We start from the raw sequence: 20,362 nt of genomic DNA on the forward strand, positions 1-20,362 counted from the left end.
ACGTTGTTCCAGAAATAAATTTATACCGTTCCATTCCCCCGGCTCCGACCAAGGTTTTCGGCTGGTTTTCCTTGGTTGTAAGGTGTATGCCTGGACTGTAAGCCCCACCCAATTATTCCCAATTTGGATCCCCTATTTGCTCCACCATCAGCCTATCTGATAACTGGATGAATGGAACTGCGTCTTATTAATGGGCTGGGTCTCAAATAGCCCGCTTCGTTCTCGAGAATAAAAAAAGAAATCCGTTATCTACATTCTTAGAGTCTCCAAAAAAACTACATCTACAGCTACAAACGTAGTCCTCAAGGCAGTTTGCAGTGCCTGGCAGACGCCACATGATATCGATCGTATCTATTTAATTTTATTTTCTATTCGCATATTGAGCGAGGCAGAACTGACTGCCTACATGCCTCTGTATGAGCAAAAATCTCTCTTATTTTCAAAATCTGTACGCGAGATACACGCTGGTGGCAGCATAATAGTTAGCGTTTTGGGAATACAAGTTCTCTAAATATACTTAGTAAGGTTTCGTGGGAACTACATCGCCTTTCTTCCAAGGATTGCCACTGCAACTCCTGAGCACTACCGTTACCCTTTTGTACGGGCTATGCCGACCTGTTATGGCCGTAACAGAGTGTCTCTGAACTCGTTCGATTCCCATTGTCATGATTTCTTCATTCAGACTCCAAACTCTAGAACAACAGAGTCGATCTACTACCGTTTGATACCAGATTTGCTTTACAGATGTAACGCACTTTCCCGGGAACTCTGAAACACATCTAAGTCTTCCATACTCCTTCCTAATACTGATTTTACGTGACCGACCCACTTCACATTTATTCTTAGTATCATCAATTTTGTGCGTATACAATGTGACAGGCTCAAAATCTTCCTCACAAATTTTGTAATCTGATACCCCTAAGTTCTGTCTATATGTTGTAGTGATTATCGAATATTTATCCACATTTAAAGGAAGTTGCCATTTATTACACCACGTGTAAATTTTTTTCAAGTCTTTCAGCAATCTCTTACGAACTTCCAACGCCAGCACTTCTCTGTACACACCTTGAGCCGGCCGCGGTGGTCTCGCGGTTCTAGGCGCGCAGTCCGGAACCGTGCGACTGCTACGGTCGCAGGTTCGAATCCTGCCTCGGGCCTGGATGTGTGTGATGTTCTTAGGTTAGTTAGGTTTAAGTAGTTCTAAGTTCTATGGGACTAATGACCACAGCAGTTGAGTCCCATAGTGCTCAGAGCCAGACACCTTCATCGTCAGCAAACAATCTTATAGTGCTGCTGATCCTATCTGATAGATCGTTTAAGTATATCGGGCGCATTTGGTCTTACTGTCGTTTTTGTGGAACAGTCGCCATCCAGAATAAAGTGCTGGATATAAAATTTATCTTTGTTGATCGACAATTCGAGACAAATTTTATATTGAAAATTAAGATCGCTCGCTCTGCACACGTACTTGATTCTGTTAGCTAAATGTTCATCAAACTACTTACATATTTAATAAGACACACCGTATAATGGCACCTCGTTTAGTAGTCGACGGTTCTGTACAGTCTTTCTGGTATCGCTTTAGACTTAAAAAAGCAGTTTGGCGACTGTTCCACCTATTCTGCTGATTGTCCTGGACGCACAAACTACAACAGGACACATGCTGTTCAACCAATTAGGTCGCTCACAATAGGGCATCACGTTGCAAGAATCTTCCAGTGTCGCTCATGCAATCTCCGTGGCAGGAATTTACGATGTATAACAAGCGGCCTCGTACATGTGCGTCCATACGAGAACAGCAAGTGTAGTCGCTTTGATTGGCCTGTTCTCCATCGTGTAGGAAATACACGGGATGACACTGGACGCACCGTGCCTAGCTCTTATGCCCGGAGCCTCTACGTGACAGCTCTGGAAGAGCCGTCGTTTCTTTTTTGAGACACTCGGAGAACAGCAGCCCCTGGGATTAACAGCTCACTTTCACGACGCTCGTGACCACCATTAAAACGTCACCCATTCAGCACCTGCCTATTTTTTTCTATCTCATGAAGACAGCTTTACGCTGACGATGTGCAGTGCTGAGTGCTCAGTTTATCGCACGAATGAGTGTACCAGAGTACCCTTAGCAAGGCAAACTGGAACATTCTCGAGTGAAAGTACACTCCCCCAAGTATATCGGACAGTGATTACAATATAGCTGACACTATATAGATCATAGTTCCCTCTGTTCAAGAATTAGAGTCGTCACGTGGGAAATTTGTTGAAACTGGACTCGGTTATTTGCTCATTTATAGATTCATTTCACTTGTCAAGGTTCTGCCTGTCTCTTATGTCTAATCAGACTTCTTTTGTAAGTTGACATTACAAGAAATGAAACACATGATCAGTAAATAATAGTATAATAGTAATAATAATAATAATAATAATAATAATAGTAATACCAATAATGATAATAAAAGTAATAATGATAATGATGATAATAGATAGATAGACATAATAATGACTATACGCTATTTTTAGAAACATACTTCTAATTATCAGTGTGTTAATTAAGTTTTGTCGAATGTGAGTCAAAATGTCTGGCAGCAGTGTAGAAGGCATCAAGAAGTTGACTGATTCGTAGAAGAACTGTGGATTAAGGTTAGCACGTCAGATGGAGGCCATAAGACAGAAATAGATAGCATGGCTTCGACGGTATCGTTGCAGATGGTTAGGGGAAATTGGGAGAGGTGCAATAGTCAGATTGTTTGAGCTGTGATCACTGCCAGTACGTTAATGAGAGTGATTGTCAGGTACCACAGATTGCTCCAGGACAGATGAAGAAGTATTTAGGAAAACGGAAGCAGCGTTGAAAGGCGGCGATCTCAGCGTGGTGTCCGTAGTTGTATCCTCTGTCTAAGGCTTAAACGGACACACATGCAGAGTATAACTGCACTACACGCAGGTCTGTCAGTACACAAGCATATTTCGTAAGCCGCAAAAGTTTTGAGACTTGATTAACAAAAAGTAGAGAGAAGTTAACATGGTACCTTCAATACTTCAATTAAATACAATGCAGACAACATTCATACTATGATTTGAAACTATTGGATTGCTGTTCAAATCGCGCTTCACATTGGCTTCAATGTCGGTTATGTCACCAAAGATTGAACCTTCATGAGAATTTCTGCACTTTATCGTTTTGTGGTATGTTCTTATTGATAACACTAAGTCTCGTCACTCGTGATTATTGTTTCTAGAAGATAACTGTCCACGTTTTGCATTTCAAGTCGCGGCATATATCCACGCGTCGCTATTTTTGTTAGGAACTCAAGGTGTGGGTGACAGACTTTGGACACACTTTCCACTCCTTCACAACGTTCTGGAGAATATCTCCACTTAAACCTACTCCACTTAAATTGACTGGCCGAATGCACACCTGTTCTTTACCATTTTTATTTAAAGCTGCCATTGCAGCTACTGCGGTGACGTCACTTGTACTCCGCCCCAATCGTCCTTGAAGTCCCAACGGTACCGACCGATTGGTGTGACATCCTCAACACACAGGCGTCACTCGAAGCGGATTGAAAGGGGGCGAGGTGTGGTTAGCAAACACATCTCCCAGCCGTTGACAGTTTTCGTGACCGGAGTCGCTACTTCACAGTCAGTAGCTCCTCAATTGGCCTCCCAAGTGCTGAATGCTATTAGCGCTCGGCAGATCCGGATGGTCACCCATCCAAGTGCTACCCACAACGTCTCGGTGATCTGAGGTGGAGCGGTGTTACCACTGCGGCAAGCTGTTGGCGATCTCGCTTATACGCCAGGAATAAAATCAGTCTCGGAACTTTTTGGATCGATGGAGTATGTAGCACATTTAACTGAAAAGTTGGCAGCATTGCAGAAGGTCTCAGAAGTTGTCTAGTCTTCAGAAAAGCGAGAAATAATAATGTTAACAGGTGAGTTGGAGGAAAGAAGACAGAAACAGATAGCATGGCTTGGATAATGTGGTTGAAAATGGTAAGGAGAGAGTCACGGAGGAGCTGTAGTCAGGTGGTTTGTGCTATGATCTCTACCCGAATCGTGGTGGGAGTTACTGTCGTGCACCAGAGATTGCAGAAGGAGAAATGAAAGGATATTTAGGAAAACGGGAGGGTTGAAAGGTGCCGATGTCGGAGTACCATTCTTAGCTGTGTTTACTATGAAAGGCTTTAATGAGCACTTTTTCACGCAAAAGAAAACAGCACTTTCAATACACAACCATAGAATCACGGATCTACTATAATAACTGTACATAGAGCCCATAAGGTATGATATATACATGTAGTGGAGAAACTACAAGATTCTGAATGAATGAAATAGGGTTTGATGCATCGCTTACTCGAACATCGGGGATGAAGTTCTGTGGTAAATCTGGCATGCTCGATGCCTCCCTCATGCCGTAACCATGAAAGTAACATGCAGTCATGTAAATGACAACAGATGAATGGATGCCAGCGAGACCAACTATCTGCAGCATACATTCAGTGGACACTACAAGCCTATGCTCCATGTTCAACATACTGCATGTGGCGCGCTCTTGTGTCCACGTGCTTTTGTCTTCCCGTACACGTGAATATCTTTACATTTGTTACGTAAACATTCATATGTAATGGAGGAGGATATTGGTGTTTAACGTCCCGTCGACAACGAGGTCATTAGAGACGGAGTAAAAGCTCGGATTAGGGAATGATGGGGAAGGAAGGCGGCCATGCCCTTTCAAAGGAACCATCTCGGCATTTGCCTGGAGTGATCTAGGGAAATCACGGAAAACCTAAATCAGGATGGCCGGACGCGGGATTGAACCGTCGTCTTCCCGAATGCGAGTCCAGTGTATTCATATGTATTAATTCAGTATTTTAGGCATATGTAATTTTCTTCATTATTTGATCTGTGATATTACTTTAAAAATTATGACAGGTGAAGAAGGTAGTGTGAACTTAAGTGAGGGCGCTGATATATTATTACGTGGCTGACACGATAACATTCCTCATTGTTTCAGCTGTACAATTTCCGTAGCTTGCTATAGGTCTCTCGCCTTGTTGAGAAACTGTACTTCACACTACTAGGAATAAATTACTTAACGATATTTTATTTCCTCGGTGCCATTGTCTTTGTCTGTTTTAATGTTACATTACTATCAGCTTTGTACCACCACCTCATTCTTAAATTTTTTATTCAGGTTTTTAATCAGAAAATGATGTGTGTAGCGGGCCAATACTGGTTATTTGAATAAAAAAGTATCGATTGATCTAGGCAATGTTTTTTTCTCTATGTTAATAGCGCTTACTGTTTTCCAAAGACGTCATTTCTTCATTTATGAAACATGCTAATACTAGTATAAGGAAATCAGACAAAATACTAGTCTCTCCCAAGAGATGCCGCTCTGATACCGTGTAACACTACCTCCATGCTAGGTAATGGCCTCAATTCTGTGACGAAGGGAGAGTACGAGTTTAATAGGTATTACATATCACACTGAAAGCACTCATTAATATTAGATTCCATGGACCTACCAAACTGCATTCATGTTGATTGCTAAGTATTACTCTCTGTTTCAAAACGTCTCATGTATTTTCTGTGGGACTGAGATCGGGCCATATAGTGGGCCGTTCATCAACCCAAGAAGGTAGGCCCGCAGCCCTGTGAGCACGTCTGCTGCCATCTTGGAAGATGCATGAAGCATATTCATCATGAAGATGTAGAAAAGAACACTTGGTCATCGGTAACGCTTAAATAAGCAAGCAGTTAGGTGATCACAGTAACCTGAATTATTAAGTGCAAGTCATGGTACGAAAAACAGCCCCAATACGTCATAGAACACCTATGTCGTGAACTACATCTTCCACACTCTGCCGGTTAAAAGGATCATACCAAATTTCATGTATTATCTCACACTGCGAACAACGAGATGGCCCATATCCTTCCCTTAACCACCGAGAACAGCGGTGTTTGCGTAGAGTTGTCATTGCAAACAGACGAGAGACATTGGGTGAAATGACGCAGAAATCAATGAAGGACGTACGACGAACGTATCGGTAAGGAACGTGCGGCGAAATTTGGCATAAATGGGCTGTGGCAGCAGCTAAAAGCCCGGCATCGCCTGCAGCGCCATCTGTTGGATCTCAGATGACTGACCTGGTCAGGTGAACCCCGATCTCAGTTGGTAAGAGCTGGTGGTAGGGTTCGTGTGTGGCGCAGACCCCACGAAGCCATGGACCCAAGACATTGTGCAAGCTGATGGTTTACATGGAATGGACTGAATCCTCTGGTACAACTGAACCGATCACTAACCAGAAATGGTAACGTTACGCTGCTTGGAAACCATTTGCAGCCATTTATCGACTTCAGGCTTCCAAAAAGCGATGCAGTTTTTATGGATAACAATGTGCGATTTTACCGGGCTACAATTGTTCGCGATTGTTGAAGAACATTTCTACATCTACATCTACATGGATACTCTGCAAATCACATTTAAATGCCTGGAAGAGGGTTCATCGAACCACCTTCACAATTCTCTATTTTCCCTTATTTTATTGTGATGATGGTTCCGCGCTATGAAGGTCGGTGTCAGCAAAATATTTTCGTATTCGGAGGAGAAAGTTGGTGATTGGAACTGCATGAGAATATTCCGTCGCAACGAAAAACGCTTTTCTTTTAATGATTTCCAGACAAAATCCTGTATCATTTCTGTAACACTCTACATCTACATCTACATCTACATGACTACTCTGCAATTCACATTTAAGTGCTTGGCAGAGGGTTCATCGAACCACAATCATACTATCTCTCTACTATTCCACTCCCGAACAGCGAGCGGGAAAAACGAACACCTAAACCTTTCTGTTCGAGCTCTGATTTCTCTTATTTTATTTTGATGATCATTCCTACCTATGTAGGTTGGGCTCAACAAAATATTTTCGCATTCGGAAGAGAAAGTTGGTGACTGAAATTTCGTAAGAAGGTCTCGCCGCGACGAAAAACGTCTATGCTGTAATGACTTCCATCCCAACTCGCTTACCATATCTGCCACACTCTCTCCCCTATAACGCGATAATACAAAACGAGCTGCCCTTTTTTGCACCCTTTCGATGTCCTCCGTCAATCCCACCTGGTAAGGATCCCACACCGCGCAGCAATATTCTAACAGAGGACGAACGAGTGTAGTGTAAGCTGTCTCTTTAGTGGACTTGTTGCATCTGCTAAGTGTCCTGCCAATGAAACGCAACCTTTGGCTCGCCTTCCCGACAATATTATCTATGTGGTCCTTCCAACTGAAGTTGTTCGTAATTTTAACACCCAGGTACTTAGTTGAATTGACAGCCTTGAGAATTGTACTATTTATCGAGTAATCGAATTCCAACGGATTTCTTTTGGAACTCATGTGGATCATCTCACACGTTTCGTTATTTAGCGTCAACTGCCACCTGACACACCATACAGCAATCTTTTCTAAATCGCTTTGCAGCTGATACTGGTCTTCGGATGACCTTACTAGACGGTAAATTACAGCATCATCTGCGGACAGTCTAAGAGAACTGCTCAGATTGTCACCCAGGTCATTTATATAGATCAGGAACAGTAGAGGTCCCAGGACGCTTCCCTGGGGAACACCTGATATCACTTCAGTTTTACTCGATGATTTGCCGTCTATTACTACGAACTGCGACCTTCCTGACAGGAAATCACGAATCCAGTCGCACAACTGAGACGATACCCCATAGCTCCGCAGCTTGATTAGAAGTCGCTTGTGAGGAACGGTGTCAAAAGCTTTCCGGAAATCTAGAAATACGGAATCAGCTTGAGATCCCCTGTCGATAGCGGCCATTACTTGGTGCGAATAAAGAGCTAGCTGCGTTGCACAAGAGCGATGTTTTCTGAAGCCATGCTGATTACGTGTCAATAGATCGTTCTCTTCGAGGTGATTCATAATGTTTGAATACAGTATATGCTCCAAAACCCTACTGCAAACCGACGTCAATGATATAGGTCTGTAGTTAAATGGATTACTCCTACTACCCTTCTTGAACACTGGTGCGACCTGCGCAATTTTCCAATCTGTAGGTACAGATCTATCGGTGAGCGAGCGGTTGTATATGAGTGCTTAGTAGGGAGCTATAGTATCAGCGTAATCTGAAAGGAACCTAATCGGTATACAATCTGGACCTGAAGACTTGCCCGTATCAAGCGATTTGAGTTGCTTCGCAACCCCTAACGTATCTACTTCTAAGAAACTCATGCTAGCAGATGTTCGTGTTTCAAATTCTGGAATATTCCATTCGTCTTCCCTGGTGAAGGAATTTCGGAAAACTGCGTTCAATAACTCCGCTTTAGCGGCACAGTCGTCGATAACAGTACCATCGGCACTGCGCAGCGAAGGTATTGACTGCGTCTTGCCGCTTGTGTATTTTACATACGACCAGAATTTCTTCCGATTTTCTACCAAATTTCGAGACAATGTTTCGTTGTGGAACCTATTAAAGGCATCTCGCATCGAAGTACGTGCCAAATTTCGCGCGTCTGTAAATTTTAGCCCATCTTCGGGATTTCGCGTTCTTCTGAACTTCGCATGCTTTTTCCGTTGCCTCTGCAACAGCGTTCGGACCTTTTTTGTGTACCACGGGGGATCCGTTCCATCTCTTACCAATTTATGAGGTATGAATATCTCAATTGCTGCTGCTACTATATCTTTGAATTTGAGCCACATCTCGTCTACATTCGCATAGTCAGTTCCGAAGGAATGGAAATTGTCTTTTAGGAAGGCTTCTAGTGGCACTTTATCCGCTTTTTTAAATAAAATTATTTTGCGTTTGTTTCTGATGGGTTTGGAAGAAATGGTATTGAGCCTACCTACAATGACCTTGTGGTCACTAATCCCTGTATCAGTCATGATGCTCTCTATCAGCTCTGGATTGTTTGTGGCCAAGAGGTCAAGTGTGTTTTCGCAACCATTTACAATTCGCGTGGGTTCGTGGACTAACTGCTCGAAATAATTTTCAGAGAATGCATTTAGGACAATCTCGGAAGACGTTTTCTGCCTACCACCGGTTTTGAACAAGTATTTTTGCCAACATACCGAGGGTAGGTTGAAGTCCCCACCAACTATAACCGTATGAGTGGGGTATTTATTTGTTACGAGACTCAAACTTTCTCTGAACTGTTCCGCAACTGTATCATCGGAGTCTGGGGGTCGGTAGAAGGAGCCAATTATTAACTTAATTCGGCTGTTAAGTATAACCTCCACCCACACCAATTCGCACGGAGTATCTACTTCGACTTCACTACAAGATAAACCACTACTGACAGACACAAACACTCCACCACCAATTCTGCCTAATCTATCTTTCCTGAACACCGTCTGAGACTTCGTAAAAATTTCTACAGAACTTATTTCAGGCTTTAGCCAGCTTTCTGTACCTATAACGATATCAGCTTCTGTGCTTTCTATTAGCGCTTGAAGCTCAGGGACTTTTCCAGCGCACCTACAACAATTTACAACTATAATTCCGACTGTTCCTTGATCCAAGCACGTCCTGTAATTGCCAAGCACCCTTTGACATTGCAGCCCATCCCGCACTTTCCCGAGGCCTTCTAACCTAAAAAACCGCCCAGTCCACGCCACACAGCCTCCGCTACCCGTGTAGCCGCCAGCTGAGTGTAGTGAACTCCTGACCTATTCAGCGGAACCCGAAACCCCACCACCCTATGGCGCAAGTCAAGGAATCTGCAGCCAATACGGTCGCAAAACCGTCTGAGCCTCTGATTCAGACCCTCCACCCGGCTCTGCACCAAAGGTCCGCAGTCGGTTCTGTCAACGATGCTGCAGATGGTGAGCTCTGCCTTCATCTCGTAAGCAAGACCGGCAGCCTTCACCAAATCAGATAGCCGCTGGAATCCAGAGAGAATTTCCTCAGATCCAAAGCGACACACGTCATTAGTGCCGACATGTGCCACCACCTGCAGCTGGCTGCACCCTGTGCTCTTCATGGCATCCGGAAGGACCCTTTCCACATCAGGAATGACTCCTCCCGGAATGCACACGGAGTGCACACTGGATTTCTTCCCCTCCTTAGCCGCCGTATCCCTAAGGGGCCCCATTACGCGCCTAACATTGGAGCTCCCAACTACCAGTAAGCCCACCCTCTGCGATTGCCCGGACCTTGAAGGCTGAGAATGATCCTCTGAAACAGGGCAGGCTGCTGCATCTGGCTCAGCCAGAGACAGTGCCTGAAACCTGTTTGTCAGACGCGCCGGGGAGGCTTTCTGATCAGCCTCAGGGGACGCCTTTCGCTGCCTGCCACGCCTTGGAACGACCTCCCAATCAACCACAGGCGAGGGCTCAGCCCCACTGCTGGCAGCAACCGGGGCAACCACAGCGGCAGACCGATCTGGGGACAGACGGGACGAGGTTGACATTCCATGTTTAGCGATAATACAAAACGTGCTGCCTTTCTTTGAACTTTTTCAATGTACTCCGGCCGTTCTACCTGGTAAGGATCTCACCCCGCGCTGCAGAATTCTAAAAGAGGACGGATAAGCGTAGTGTACGCAGTCTCCTTAGTAGGTCTGTTACATTGTGTCCTACCAATAAAATGCAGTCCTTGTTAGCCTTCCCCACAACATTTTCTATGTGTTCTTCCCAACTTAAGTTTTTCGTAATTGTAATACCTAGGTATTTCGTTGAATTTACGGCTTTTAGATTAGACTGATTGATCATGTAACCGAAGTTTAACGAATTCCTTTTAGCACTCATGTGGATGATCTCACACTTTTCGTTATTTAGGGTCAACTGCAACTTTTCGCACCATTCAGATATTTTTTTTTTCTAAATTTTTTTGCAGTTTGTTTTGACCTTCTGATGTTTTATTAGTCGATAAACGACAGCGCCATCTGGAAACAACCGAAGACGGCTGCTCAGATTGTCTCGCAAATCGTTTACATAGATAAGGAACAGCAAAGGGCCTAGAACACTACCTTGGGGAACGCCTGAAATCACTTCTCTTTTACTCGACGACTTTCCGTCAGTTACTACGAACTGTGACCTTTCTGACAGGAAATCGCAAATCCAGTCACATAACTGAGACGGTATTCCATAAGCACGCAATTTCACTACAAGCCACTTGTGTGATACAGTGTCAAAAGCCGTCTGGAAATCCAGGAATACGGAATCGATCCGAAATCCCTTGTAAATAACACATTCTGGACAATTCGAGCGAATGATCTGGCCACCCACTTCGCCCGACCTGAAACCCATCGAACATTTCTGAGACTTAATCGCCGGCCGGAGTGGCCGTGCGGTTCTAGGCGCTACAGTCTGGAACCGAGCGACCGCTACGCTCGCAGGTTTGAATCCTGCCTCGGGCATGGATGTGTGTGATGTCCTTAGGTTACTTAGGTATAATTAGTTCTAAGTTCTAGGCGGCTGATGACCTCAGAAGTTAAGTCGCATAGTGCTTAGTGCCATTTGAATCATTTTGAGACTTAATCGAGAAGTCTTTGCTTGCTCCGGCAACACTTTCGAAATTATGGGCAGATATAGAAGCAGCATGGTTAAACATTTTTGCAAGGGACTTCCAACGACTTATTAAGTCCACGGCACTTCGATTTTCTGCACTACGCAGGCAAAAGTAGCTCCGACATGATACTTAAAGGTACCCCATGACTTGTGTCACCTCGTGTATAGTGTTTTCCTGGCACTCGGTATGAAATGTGGGATGGTGTGGAGTTATTAGTAACATATGAAAAATGACTGTAAAGAAATGAGCTTTGCGATAGACACGAAGCAATGCGCACAACCGCAGCGCGGCAGACTCACTGTGTACGGTGAGGACGTGCGTCTGCACGACGTCCTTGTTGCGCTGCGCGTGGCAGGTGTAGTTTCCGGCGTGCACCAGCTGTATGCGCGTGAGGTAGAGCGAGCCGTCGCTGAAGACGCGCACGTCGGGCTCGCCCAGCTCGGACAGGTCGGCGCCGTAGCGTCGCCACACGATGGGCGGCGGCGGCGTGCCCGTCACGTCGCACTTGATGTCCACGTTGTCGCCCACGCGCGCCGACAGGTGGTTCACCTGGAGCGCCGTGTCCAGCGACACCACCGACACACCTGCCGACACACCCAGGCGCTCGTCAACAACGCGCATCCCAGTGCGAGACAGTCGTCTCGAGGAACAAGGGAAGCGTACACACAGCGAGTCGGCGATTGTGCTCTGGTACGTAGCTGTAACAAATGCTGCTACATAGGGTAAGCTTCTCAAGCGTTTCCAAGAAATTCTGCTTCAAAGTTTTACAACCCTGACGAGAGTCCATGCTGTCGATCTGCGCTGTTTTCACAATCGGACTAGAAGTCTGCACATACCATGCTTAATATTTGGCCAAAGAAATATATCGCTACAGCGAATGATATTTATCTGGAAAGGAATAATAATACTTGAGGCGTGGTAAAAATTCCTGTTTTGAAGAGCGCGCCGCAGCGCGTACTGTGAAGCAGTCGCTTTCCGTTCTGGCGGTGGCGCCGCTGTGGCAGTCGCAGCTTTGGTGTCTCCCTCTTGATGGAAAGGAGAAAAGGTGCCTGTTCACGTGCATTTAAGGGGCGCTATAAGCTCGCCAGTCTGTCACTCGGGGTTCACCCGCCGCATCCACCAGATCTCCGCCAGCACCGCCTCCTTCCCATCACCCAGTGTGGCTTTCGGCCATCCTTCTCTTCCGACGACCTTCTCCTTCACCTCACTCATCTCTTTTCTGAACAGCTTAATTCCCGTCTCTCTGCAATCTTCCTCTCCCTGGACCTCGAACGTGCTTATGACCGAGTATGGCATTCCGGTCTCCTCTTCAAGCTCCAAACCTTCGCCCTTCCCATTAATTACGTCCGTCTGATCGGCTCCTTTCTCTCCCACCGCCCTTCCTACGTCACCATCCATAACACAGATTCCTACACCTTTTTTCCCTCCACCGGTGTGTCCCAAGGCTCCGTCCTCTCCCCCCTTCTGTACCTTTTGTATACGGCGGACATGCCGCCGCCGTCACCCCCCGTCCACCTTCTCCAGTTTGCCGATGACACCGCCTTCCTTGCCCTTGCCCCCATCCTGCAGCGCTCCCACCACCTTCTCCAATCCCATCTTGACCGGTTTACTGCTTGGTGCAACCAGTGGTTGCTCAAGGTCAATCCCTCCAAAACCCAGGCGATCATTGTAGGCAAAACCACCCCTTCCTTCCGCCTCCTTCATTTCTATCTCACCGTCTATGGCCGTCCTATCGCCCTCAGCCTCCACCCTCAAGTACCTTGGCGTCACCCTCGACCGTCGACTCTCCTGGACTCCACATCTCCGGACAATCCAAGGCAAGGCACGCTCCCGTCTCCATCTCCTCAAGCTCCTTTCTGGTCGTGCGTGGGGTCTAGACCCCTCCACCATACTCCACACCTATAAATCCCTCATCCGCCCTATCCTTTGTTACGCCCATCTGGCCTGGATCTCTGCCCCCACTACCTTTTACAAATCCCTCCAAATCCTTGAACGCCATTCTCTCCGCCTCGCCTATCACATCCGTCTCCCCTCCCCTACGCGGATCCTGTATGATCTCATTCCATTCCCCCACCTCCTCCTTTTCCTTGAGAGGCTCTGGATCCAGTACACCTCACACAAACTCGATCCTCCTCACCCGCTTGTCTCGCCCATCCTCTCCCGCCCCTGCCCGTTGCTGCGCCTGTATTCCCACATCCCACCCGGTCTCCATCTCTCTACCCTCCTTACCCTCTCCCAAGGTGGCTTCCGCCAGCTCCCCCTCCCTGATGATGTCCTCCTTCCCTCCATATACCCCTCCTACCAACTTTGATCCTCCATCTCTCTTCCTGTCTCTGTTCCTTTGGGCATCATCCTTCCCTCATCCCTTTCTCCCCCCTCCTCCCCTGGGCTTACCCTCCCCTGTCCCTCTACTCCTCCTCCTATGTCCTCAGCCATTGGCGTCTTTGTTCTCCCCTCTCCACCTCCCCCCCCCCGCCCTTCTTCCCCTCTTGGCAGGTCCCCGGACTCGCACACGCAACGTGGACTTTCTCGCGCCGGAGATCATCGCCATCAGTGTCTTGTGTGTGCCGTCGTGTTTAGTGTTCAGTGTTCACCGTCGCACTCCATCGTTCACCTGTGCCATCGCCGTCTTCGTGTTTGTGCGTCGTGTCACCAGTTTTAAGTGTGGACTATCGTCAAGTGTGAACGGCTCCGTGTTTGCCTTTCTGTGTCAACTGTTTTCTTGCCCACCGTTCTGTAACCTATGTGTAATCTTTCTGTTTTTTTCTCATCTTGTATCCTCTGGCTGAAGAGCAGCATAGAACGCTGCTGACAGCGTGCCTGTTGTACAGGTTTTAAGATTACAATAAAGAAAAAAAAATCATTCGGGGTCAGTCGGGGTGAGTCTGGAGTCAGTCTGGGGTCAGTCTCTCATCCCCAGCTTACTAGTCTGTCTCTAGTCCGAATTTGTGGCGCAGTGAGAGAACTCAACGAGTGGTCGCCTGGTCGGGGGCTTAGTTCCTGCATCTGAGTCTGCGTGTTAGGCCGCCAGTCTGCTCGAGTTGGTCAGGCAACGGTCATTGGCGGTTGGATCGATCGATCAGTTGGTCGGTCGCGCACTGAGACACAAGATGACTTGTCCGCCTTGAGCGTCGGCGCATGTGAGGTCGCCACGCGTGTCCAGTGGACCGCGCCGTATAGCGAGGGGTAGTGGCTTCGCGGACGACACGAGAGCAACAGGAGTCAACCCACGACATCCACCTGGCCGATGCGAGCTGCGACGCCGTTAGATGGGATATCGGCGCGCCTTCCAGCGTCCGTTGAAGCGGCTGGCAGCGGACGGTTCGGGAGAGCGTTTTGGGGGTGCTGCGCCAAGTCTTCGCCAGAAATCGCAGTTTATTAGAAGTTAAGTGATTGGTGATATGAAACTTCCTGGCAGATTAAAACTGTGTGCCGGACCGAGACTGGAACTGGGAACCTTTGCCTTTCGCGGGCAAGTGCTCTACCGACTAAGCTACCCAAGCACACCGAGTTCGAGTCTCGGTCCGGCACACAGTTTAAATCTACCAGGAATTTTCATATCAGCGCACACTCCGCTGTAGAGTGAAAATTTCATTCTAGATTGGTGATATGTTGTTTCATTTACTTGTTAAATTCCACTTGTTTTCATGGTGAGGTCACCAGCCGCTTTGTTTTAGGTCGTCCCACCATTCTTCTCCGTTTGCCCACCCACGGGGAGGTGGTTATTTATGAGTTGGGTGATCCGTTTTTCCCTTGTGGAGTAGGGGCGGGTTAGAGCAATCTGCGGTTCGGGTTGTTCGATAATCTCCCTAGTACGTAAATAGCTACCTCCGTCATGTTTGTCGGATTCGGTGTGTTAACAAATTTATTGCTTGAAGTGTAACGGCCTAATTCCTGAAGTATGTTTTTATCTTGCCTATCATCTTGAGAGGCGGAGCATGTTTGGCCAACCTTGTATAATTTTATGCATTTCAGAGGTTTTTATTTAAATGGTCAATTTAGTATATAAAGTTGCCACCCTTCCACCGTTTAAAAGTTAAAAACAAGTTGCACATTCGATGGCAAGTTAATCTTTTAATTTTGGTGTTTTGTGCCATCTCCATCCCTCCTACGGGGTGCATAGTTTGTGTGCTTGTGTGAACTGTCAAAACTTTTACTTTAAAGTAATCTGGTGTGTTGCAGATTTGCACCAGTGTAGTCTTTCAGAGGTTGTTGTGTACGGTCGTGACTACGGCCGTGTCAAAAAGGAGCGGCAAGGTTCTCAGCCCGAAAGCTCATACACTAAAAAATTTGGAATTTTATGCCTTCGTATTTAGAGCGTGCTTCTAGGAATAAAATTTCCATTTGTTAAAAGCAATTTCATCAGGTACTCGCTGGCAACCACTTTCACGCTCACATACCGTGATTAAATGTGTTAATATTCTTGATGAATCGCTAGTAAATAAAGTAAATTCTTAAGAATACTCTTTGAAATTAAATTCACGGATCAATAATAACAATAATAATCTTCGTGAATTCATTCGCGGCTATCAAGATAAAATGTTAATTTTCTGCAGATGCATTCACATGCGTATGACAGTGAAGCAAACAGCCAGTTACACCTGTTTCTATTAATTTGTCTGCAACAAGCACACGAATGTACCGATATATAAATCTTCATTTCATCACTTGCGGAAAAAAATGTAACACCTTCCACGACAAAGCCGTTTGACTGACAAGTGAGGTGACAAGAAGTTCATCGTCTTAAGAGCCCATGATAACAAATTTGCGTATTCTTACATCCAGACGAACCTAAAGGTATCGAATCGCAACCTGCAACAAATTCTGCAAAGAACCATGCACCTTTTGTTCCAATTCGGAATTGGGAACGAGTCAGTTCGCGCTTCGCCAAGTCACATACGTGTTCAATTCGTGAGAGATCAGAACTAAAAAGAACGACGTAACGCGATCGACGGGCATACTAGAGACTGTCCAACAGACCTGTGCAAAACTTCATCGGATTTTCACTGTGGTTTCCGTTTCTTGACTGATCGTTCCTTGCTTCCTGAATAACCCTCGTATCTTGACTTGCGTTTGTACTACACAGTGGTTCTGAACTTGGTCTACCTGTGTGACAACGTCCCTCAGACCACTGCTCAAAGCAGCCACACACCACCGATACACCGTGTCCAACATTTGCAGCAACCGTCGATACGTCCATCCAGCTTCCTGCAGACCAACAATGCGACCCTATTCAAAGTGATGAGGTTGTTCATAGGAGTACGTACTCGCCTTTGGGTACGTGGTTCTACCCTAGAATGACCGTTACACACACAATTCACCTGTGACCTCAGCACAGTTACTTCCTGCACTCAAAACAGAGGGCGCTGTTTCGCCGATAACCGTGACAACTATATCGCTAACACTACAACCGCTCGGCACACACACATTATGTATCCAAGTACCACTGAACGCAGTCCTGGAGGGTATCACACTTTGAACACCTGTGTATTATTTAAAAAGTCATATTACCGCCTTGAGCTGCTGGTAAAATACTTTATACAATCATTTCCAGGCGTCTAAACATCATCAGAATCATGTTAGGCGAAATATAAAATCGTGGTCCTCAGGTGATTAAACAATGAACAATGCACTTTCATATTGTAATATAAATTCACGGTTTTATTGGCTGACGATAGCGATTTTGTATTTCGCTACACGTGATAGTGTGAATACTTCTATGAACCTGATAATAGTAAGACGACTGAAACTAGTTGTATAAATATTGTACCAGAAGCTCGAGGCCATTATATGGGATTTTTCAAATATATAAGAGCTATGGATCACCATCCCCAGAAAATGTATTGTACTGTTGTTTCTATTCTTACTGTGAGTCGCAACGCCTGCAAAGTAGACTTACCTCAAACCAGGCGAAGCGAGTCCGCCAGCAAATTCTAGCGGGCTGCTGGCAGAGGTTGCTAGCAGAGCGGAACTGTTTCGCGGCATGCATCACGACACACCAGGACAGAAGTCACGCTTCACAGCTTAACCAGCAATGTGTGTTCGAGGGAGCGTTCTTGCGAGAGTTCCAGCTAGAACTCCAGGGAGAGCCACTTGGAATTCAAGTTTCACTCGGGCGTCACCGTCACCGTTATCGCTCCAGTTCATCGCAGCTCTTGTGTCTGGAGAAGAATCTGCCACTCTGTGACACTGGATGACACTGCCGCTGCTGCGCCTATGCCGGTTGTGAGACCGTATTGTACACCATTGGACTTAATCTTAGAGCAGGACTGTCACAGACTTGTAATACTGTACAGTGATCTCTCCGTGATAAGTGTTTGTGTGTCATTGGATTAGTACGTGCTTTTAGAAACGGAGCTGTAGTTATTTCAGTAGTTGTGATTATACACTCCTGGAAGTGGAAAAAAGAACACATTGACACCGGTGTGTCAGACCCACCATACTTGCTCCGGACACTGCGAGAAGGCTGTACAAGCAATGATCACACGCACGGCACAGCGGACACACCAGGAACCGCGGTGTTGGCCGTCGAATGGCGCTAGCTGCGCAGCATTTGGGCATCGCCGCCGTCAGTGTCAGCCAGTTTGCCGTGGCATACGGAGGTCCATCGCAGTCTTTAACACTGGTAGCATGCCGCGACAGCGTGGACATGAACCGTATGTGCAGTTGACGGACTTTGAGCGAGGGCGTATAGTGGGCATGCTGGAGGCCGGGTGGACGTACCGTCGAATTGCTCAACACGTGGGGCGTGAGGTCTCCACAGTACATCGATGTTGTCGCCAGTGGTCGGCGGAAGGTGCACGTGCCCGTCGACCTGGGACTGGACCGCAGCGACGCACAGATGCACGCCAAGACCGTAGGATACTACGCAGTGCCGTAGGGGACCCCACCGCCACTTCCCAGCAAATTAGGGACACTGTTGCTCCTGGGGTATCGGCGAGGTCCATTCGCAACCGTCTCCATGAAGCTGGGCTACGGTCCCGCACACCGTTAGGCCGTCTTCCGCTCACGCCCCAACATCGTGCAGCCCGCCTCCAGTGGTGTCGCGACAGGCGTGAATGGAGGGACGAATGGAGACGTGTCGTCTTCAGCGATGAGAGTCGCTTCTGCCTTGGTGCCAATGATGGTCGTATGCGTGTTTGGCGCCGTGCAGGTGAGCGCCACAATCAGGACCGAGGCACACAGGGCCAACACCCGGCATCATAGTGTGGGGAGCGATCTCTTACACTGGCCGTACACCTCTGGTGATCGTCGAGGGGACACTGAATAGTGCACGGTACATCCAAACCGTCATCGAACCCATCGTTCTACCATTCCTAGACCGGCAAGGGAACTTGCTGTTCCAACAGGACAATGCACGTCCGCATGTATCCCGTGCCACCCAACGTGCTCTAGAAGGTGTAAGTCAACTACCCTGGCCAACAAGATCTCCGGATCTGTTCCCCATTGAGCATGTTTGGGACTGGATGAAGCGTCGTCTCACGCGGTCTGCATGTCCAGCACGAACGCTGGTCCAACTGGGGCGCCAGTTGGAAATGGCATGGCAAGCCGTTCCACAGGACTACATCCAGCATCTCTACAATCGTCTCCATGGGAGAATAGCAGCCTGCATTGCTGCGAAAGGTGGATATACACTGTACTAGTGCCGACATTGTGCATGCTCTGTTGCCTGTGTCTATGTACCTGTGGTTCTGTCAGTGTGATCATGTGATGTATCTGACCCCAGGAATGTGTCTATAAAGTTTACCCTTCCTGGGACAATGAATTCACGGTGTTCTTATTTCAATTTCCAGGAGTGTAGGAATACTTGCCGGAAGTGAAGTTCGAGTAGCGCCCCTGTGTACAGTGATATCAGTGGTACTTTGAGGTTTGTTGGCAACGAAATGCAACAAACAGTTTCTTTCGGAAGAAACATCATTCGATGTTTATGGTGCAAGACTTCCAGGCACCTACCTTAGCTGGTTCCGATGACGCCGCTCTCGACAGCTGGTGCTCGTGTGTGTTACGTAACACGATCGTAAAATTTTTAATTTCGGTTTCTTGAAAATGCATGAGAATAGCATCGTACCAAGGCAGCATTCGTTCCACGTAAGAATGTAATGCAAACGCCGGAGAGATAAGCGAAATTGGTGTCTCGTTGGGTGAACGCTTCCCTTTTGAGTGTGCTCAGTATGCGCTCGACATAATAGGGAGGGATATAGAGCGGAAGTACATGTATGACAAACTTTTTTCACTGTTATGCAGTACGCTTGTAAAGCAAACAGTATACACAACCAGAATCAGAAGTAGCTGACAGTCCGATGTACATTTTCCAATTTTCTTTTAGTATCAACTGTAAACACGTAACCACTAAAGGACGTAGATGATGCTTGATTTGAGTACCGTTCTCAAAGTGCTCTTTCGCTGACGGACGAGTCACATGGACACTTGGAAGCTTGAGTTTCTGTCCTTAATTACACGTGAGATTCCCCTTCAAGTTCAATGTTTTGGGTCAGTCTGCTGTAAGGGGTTGACCATTGTTGTTACGGATTGATGCATCCGTCCCGGAATTTTAAAGAAAATTAAGAAAATCTGGAGTGTTTTATAGACATAACGGGCCATCATCATGTTCGTGGAAGTTAATTTGGAATTAGTATTTAGTCCTGTAGTTTAAGAAATCACTCTTATAAAGGACTCAGATACAAGTGAAAGTAAATAAATAATTTTGGTGATGCAATTATGTAATTAAATTCGAAGTCAACTTCTGCTTATAATAAGGAATGGTGTGTCTGCGAGTAAGCTGTATACAGAATCGAGAACATTTGCAGTTTGTTTCTTCCAAATTTTATGAAGTG

General features: G+C 46.5%; 1 protein-coding gene across 2 annotated transcripts in view; it reads right to left on the reverse strand.

Moving 5' to 3' along the window:
- Window positions 1-20,362, reverse strand: part of LOC126366013 (follistatin-related protein 5-like) — a 481,840-nt gene that overhangs the window by 47,023 nt on the left and 414,455 nt on the right. For both annotated transcript variants that reach the window (XM_049970904.1, XM_050008870.1), the window contains exon 8: window positions 11,828-12,112. In XM_049970904.1, coding sequence (XP_049826861.1) covers window positions 11,828-12,112 — 285 coding nt within the window. The remainder of the gene's footprint in view (window positions 1-11,827; window positions 12,113-20,362) is intronic.

The sequence above is a fragment of the Schistocerca gregaria genome, chromosome 1, assembly GCF_023897955.1.
Source record: "Schistocerca gregaria isolate iqSchGreg1 chromosome 1, iqSchGreg1.2, whole genome shotgun sequence".
NCBI lineage: Eukaryota > Metazoa > Arthropoda > Insecta > Orthoptera > Acrididae > Schistocerca > Schistocerca gregaria.